The sequence below is a fragment of the Glycine soja genome, chromosome 3, assembly GCF_004193775.1.
Source record: "Glycine soja cultivar W05 chromosome 3, ASM419377v2, whole genome shotgun sequence".
Classification (NCBI taxonomy): domain Eukaryota; kingdom Viridiplantae; phylum Streptophyta; class Magnoliopsida; order Fabales; family Fabaceae; genus Glycine; species Glycine soja.
In genome coordinates, this window is record NC_041004.1 from 27,837,225 (window position 1) to 27,841,996 (window position 4,772).

The window sequence follows — 4,772 nt, forward strand, 5'->3', positions numbered from 1 at the left end:
GCCCATGGGCCGAAAATCTATCCTAAGGCTCATGAGAACCTTAGGGCCTTTTCTTGCATCTCTGGCCCAATCTTCTTGGAGACTTCTACTCGATGCCCTTAGGTTGGGCCAGAGATGCAAGAGAAGGCCCTAAGGTTCTCATGAGCCTTAGGGTAGATTTTGGGCCCATGGACTAAGTATGAGCCCACTTATCTTTGTACATATTAGATTACGATTTCATTATTTTTGGGCCTAGTTTTTAGGGCTCCATAATGTAGGTAGGGTACCCTAGAAATGTAGGATTTTTCAGCCCTTGTATTTTAGGGTACCTAGACTAGTTTTTGTATTAGGGGTAGTTTTGTAATTTCATATGCATTAAGTGAATATTTGATGTGTGTGTTGAGAAATAAATTTAATTGAATTGGGAGAAGCCCAATCCAATTAAATTTTAGAGGGGGAGGTGAGAATTTGCTTGCTACACCCCATTGCCACATCATATAGTCACACTTTATGTATGTCCTTCATGCTTTACATGCCTCATGACACCTAAGCACACTTAGTGGAGAATCTTGGACTTGATCTTGGATTAGTGGGCTAAACCATCCATGTGGAGCTTGTAGGCCTTGGATCTTCTTCATCAATGGATTCCTTTGCTTCTTGAGGTCTGATTGCAGTGGAATGGAGAAGGAGAAAGATGAATGGAGATGCCACTTCAAGTAGAAGATGAGTCTAGAAGAAGATCACCACCATAGGAAGCCATGGATAAGAGCTTGAAGGTAGAAGAAGATGAATGAAGGGAAAGGAAGAGAAGAACACGAAATTTAGTGCCTCTAAAGAAGTCTGAACATTGAAGTTTAATTCTCAAATGATCAAAGTTGAAAAAAATGCACACACATGACCTCTATTTATAGCCTAAGTGTCACACAAAATTGAAGGGAAATTTGAATTTCTATTCAAATTTCACTTGAATTTGAAATTGAATTTGTAGAGCCAAATTTTGGAGCCAAAATTTCACTAATTAGATTAGTGAATTTTAGCTATGGTTCAGCCCACTAATCCAAGATCAAGTCCAAGATTCTCCACTAAGTGTGCTTAGGTGTCATGAGGCATGTAAAGCATGAAGGACATACATAAAGTGTGACTATATGATGTGGCAATGGGGTGTAGCAAGCAAATTCTCACCTCCCCCTCTAAAATTTAATTGGATTGGGCTTCTCCCAATTCAATTAAATTTATTTCTCAACACACACATCAAATATTCACTTAATGCATCTGAAATTACAAAACTACCCCTAATACAAAAACTAGTCTAGGTGCCCTAAAATACAAGGGCTGAAAAATCCTACATTTCTAGGGTACCCTACCTACATTATGGAGCCCTAAATACAATGCCCAAAAATAATGAAATCCTAATCTAATATGTACAAAGATAAGTGGGTTCATACTTAGCCCATGGGCCCAAAATCTACCCTAAGGCTCATGAGAACCTTAGGGCCTTCTCTTGTATCTCTAGCCCAATCTTCATGGAGTCTTCTATCCAATGCCCTTGGGGGATAAGATTTCATCATTTCCTCTCCCTTGAAAAGGATCTGACCTCAAATCCATAGGTTCTTGAAACTCATGGATTCTTTCCTCAACACCTGTAAAAAGAATAAAAACATATGTATTAGTGATGTTGGGTATGTTAGAGTAGGGTAAGGACTGAAAACCCCTTTCCTGACCATCTTCCCATGAGAGAACATAGTTCCTCACCAACTCAATGAGTGGTGCTACAAGTATAGAAAAATATGGGACGAACCTTTTGTAAAAGTTTGATAAGTCATTGAAGCCCCAAATTTCCATTATACATGGTGGAGTAGGCCACTCAAGAATGACCTTTATTCTCTTAGGGTCCATGGGAAGCCCTTGATCACTATTTAAAAAGTTAAGGAAAGTAATGGAATAAAACATACCTTTTTCTTTATTTTCATGTTGATTATTCCTACAAAAAATTGTGACAGAATGAGTTCAAGATGTTCAAGATAGAATCAAGAACACTTCAAGATTCAAGAGGAAAGTTGAAGAACACTTCAAGATTCAAGAGGAAAGTTGATTTCAAGAATCAAGAATCAAGATTCAAGGATCAAGCTTCCAAGAATCAAGATCAAGATTCAAGACTCAAGATTCAAGAATCAAGAGAAGACTTAATCAAAATAAGTATGAAAAGGTTTTTTCAAAAACTGAGTAGCACATGGATTTTTCTCAAAACATGTTTACCAAAGAGTTTTTACTCTCTGGTAATCGATTACCAGATTATTGTAATCGATTACCAGTAGCAAAATGGATTTGAAAAAATGACGGACAAAAGAAAAGTTTTAGAAAAAATAACGAGGAAACAAGAAGTTATTTTACATGGAATTTGGAAATGGAACGTGTATTGGCTGATGTACTTAGAGATCAAAGGAAATTGGGCAACAAGGGTGACAAAGGTTGGAAAAGGTCAGCATTTGCAGCCGCAATGTTATCTACAAGCTTCAATGTTAATGTCACATCAGATAATGTCAAAAACCGTATCAAATTATGGAGATCATGGTATGGTATTGTAAGTGACATCCTTGGCCAGAGTGAATTTGATTGGGATGGCACTAAGCACATGATCATAGTTGAGAATGAAAATGCTTGGAATGAATATTGCACTGTAAGTATTCTTTAATATGTAGCTATTTTTTATTCAAAGTAGATTGGATTTGAATTTTTCTTTGTTTTCTAGTCGCATAAATCGGCTAAACCGTTTCGATTCAAGGTGCTTCAAAATTGGGATGATATAGTGGGTTTGTGTGCTAAAGATAGAGCCACCGGTCATGGAGCTGAAACTGCTATGGATGCTGATGAAGCGATGAGTAGAGAAACAAATGAAGTGGAATTCATGGGGTTAGGTGCTACTGCCATAGATTTAGAAGAACCAAGCTCTAATATAAAAGGAAAAAGACAAGGTTCGATTTCTTCTGGCACACATCCTCACAAGAGAAAGATGGGAGTAAAAGAAGGAATAACAGCTTCTTTGGATAAAATGGCGAACTCTTTTAACCGAATGGTGGAAAAAATGGATGGTAAAGTTGATGATGAAGATATTCAAGAAGTATTACGTGAGGCAGCTTTGATACCAGATATTAATAGACAACAATGAGCTAAAGCTATTAAATGGTTAGCTGACGATCCAAAGCAGTTAGCTATTGTGAAAGCCCTTCCAATTCACCAAAAGACAGATTATGTTTTAACACATCTTGGAGAATGAAACTTGGTGAGTAACCTTTTGTCTACATTTCCAATTTCAATTTTCAAATTATAAATTTGTGTCTTTTTTATGCCTAATTGAGCTCATATTTTCACTATAGTTATTTGCCTTTCCTCTTGTGACTTATATTATATTGTTTCTTCTCCCCTAAATGGCAGCATTGGATGTTAATTATTCAGGTTCCTCGACCTTTTACACTTGATGATGAATGAAGAACGTTGTTGTTTTTTTTTTAATTTGGACCTTGTAATTCTTGTTTAAGATCTTTGTTTGGAACTTGATTAATTAGGACCTTGTAATGCTTGTGTTGATTCATGTTTATGCGTTGGTGCGTTATTAACAATTTGAATTTTCTTCCCGTACAAACAATGAAATTAATATCATTTGAATTTTGTACGAGATAATTGTCCTTAAATTACATAATTATTTAATTTTAATATGTTTTTTAAAATTATTGCAAGACTAGGTAATTAATTTTTTAAACAAGAATAAAGAATTACATATCATTCATCTTTTAATTTTGCAGTATTGTTTAATCCAAGTTTTTTTGTGTTACTACAAGAATATTGTATAAGATTCAAAATTTTTTAGCATTAAAATTATTTTGATTATTTAATTATTAAATATTTAAAAAATTTATTATTATATATTTTATAACATTAAATTTATTTTGAATATTTAACTATTTAAAAAATGACTCATGTTTATTTTCATTCAATATTGAAATTTTAATTTTTAAAGAAATATTTAAAAATGGAAATTTGAATTTCATTGAAATTGAATTACTTTATCCAAACAAGGAAATTAAAATACAAAAAATTGAATTGCCTCATCCAAACAAAATATTTACAAAATGAAAGGAATTTAAATCAAGGCAATCAAAAAGCAGTGAATTTGAATTTCCTAAAAATCTTTAAATTCCTCATCCAAACACATAGTTAATTGTCGTGTTCGTTGGGGAAGTGACGACTGAGAACTCACACTAACCAAGTCGATTGAATTGTGTGCTACAAATGACATGAAGGAATTCAATACAGTCAGATTAGATGTTGATTTGGATGATCCAACAAGGATATTCTTTTATGTTGTTTTTGTTTAAGAATTTTAGTAATAAAAAAGGTTACATGTTCGTTTATGTTGGATATGTCTTAATTTTCTTCTTGTTCATTCTAGGACATTCCGTTATGAAATTATTTTTCCTTGATAAAGATTTGCGTATTAATATTCTTCTTTTTTACTTCCAATAGTCATTATTAATATAATACTATTTTTTCTGTACATTGTATACATTTGTCGCACATTTTAGGATTAAAAAAAGATAATGTTAATATTAATAATATAAGCAAAATTTTAAATGTGACTTTAAATAATGAAATCAATTTTTCTATATATTATTTTTTTAAATATCTTGATGAAATAAATTTGGGCTTATTTTACTTGAATTATATGGTGCTTGTTAGGAAATTTTGGTATGGTTAAGTGAAACCATAAGTTTCAATGTACTATTAAGACTTGGGTC

At 33.1% G+C, this 4,772-nt stretch overlaps 1 protein-coding gene across 1 annotated transcript; it reads left to right on the forward strand.

Annotated features, from left to right (window-relative positions):
• The first annotated feature begins 2,383 nt into the window (after positions 1-2,383).
• LOC114405079 lies at positions 2,384-3,145 on the forward strand. The gene is made up of 2 exons (XM_028367758.1): positions 2,384-2,656; positions 2,729-3,145. The coding sequence occupies exons 1-2, from the start codon at positions 2,384-2,386 to the stop codon at positions 3,143-3,145; spliced, it is 690 nt and encodes a 229-aa protein (XP_028223559.1).
• Positions 3,146-4,772: the final 1,627 nt, after the last annotated feature.

Coding starts and splice junctions, on each gene's coding strand:
- LOC114405079 (XM_028367758.1), top strand. CDS start 2,384: ATGGAACGTGTATTGGCTGATGTACTTAGAGATCAAAGGAAATTGGGC. Junction 2,657..2,728: donor CTTGGAATGAATATTGCACT/GTAAGTATTCTT, acceptor TTTGTTTTCTAG/TCGCATAAATCGGCTAAACC.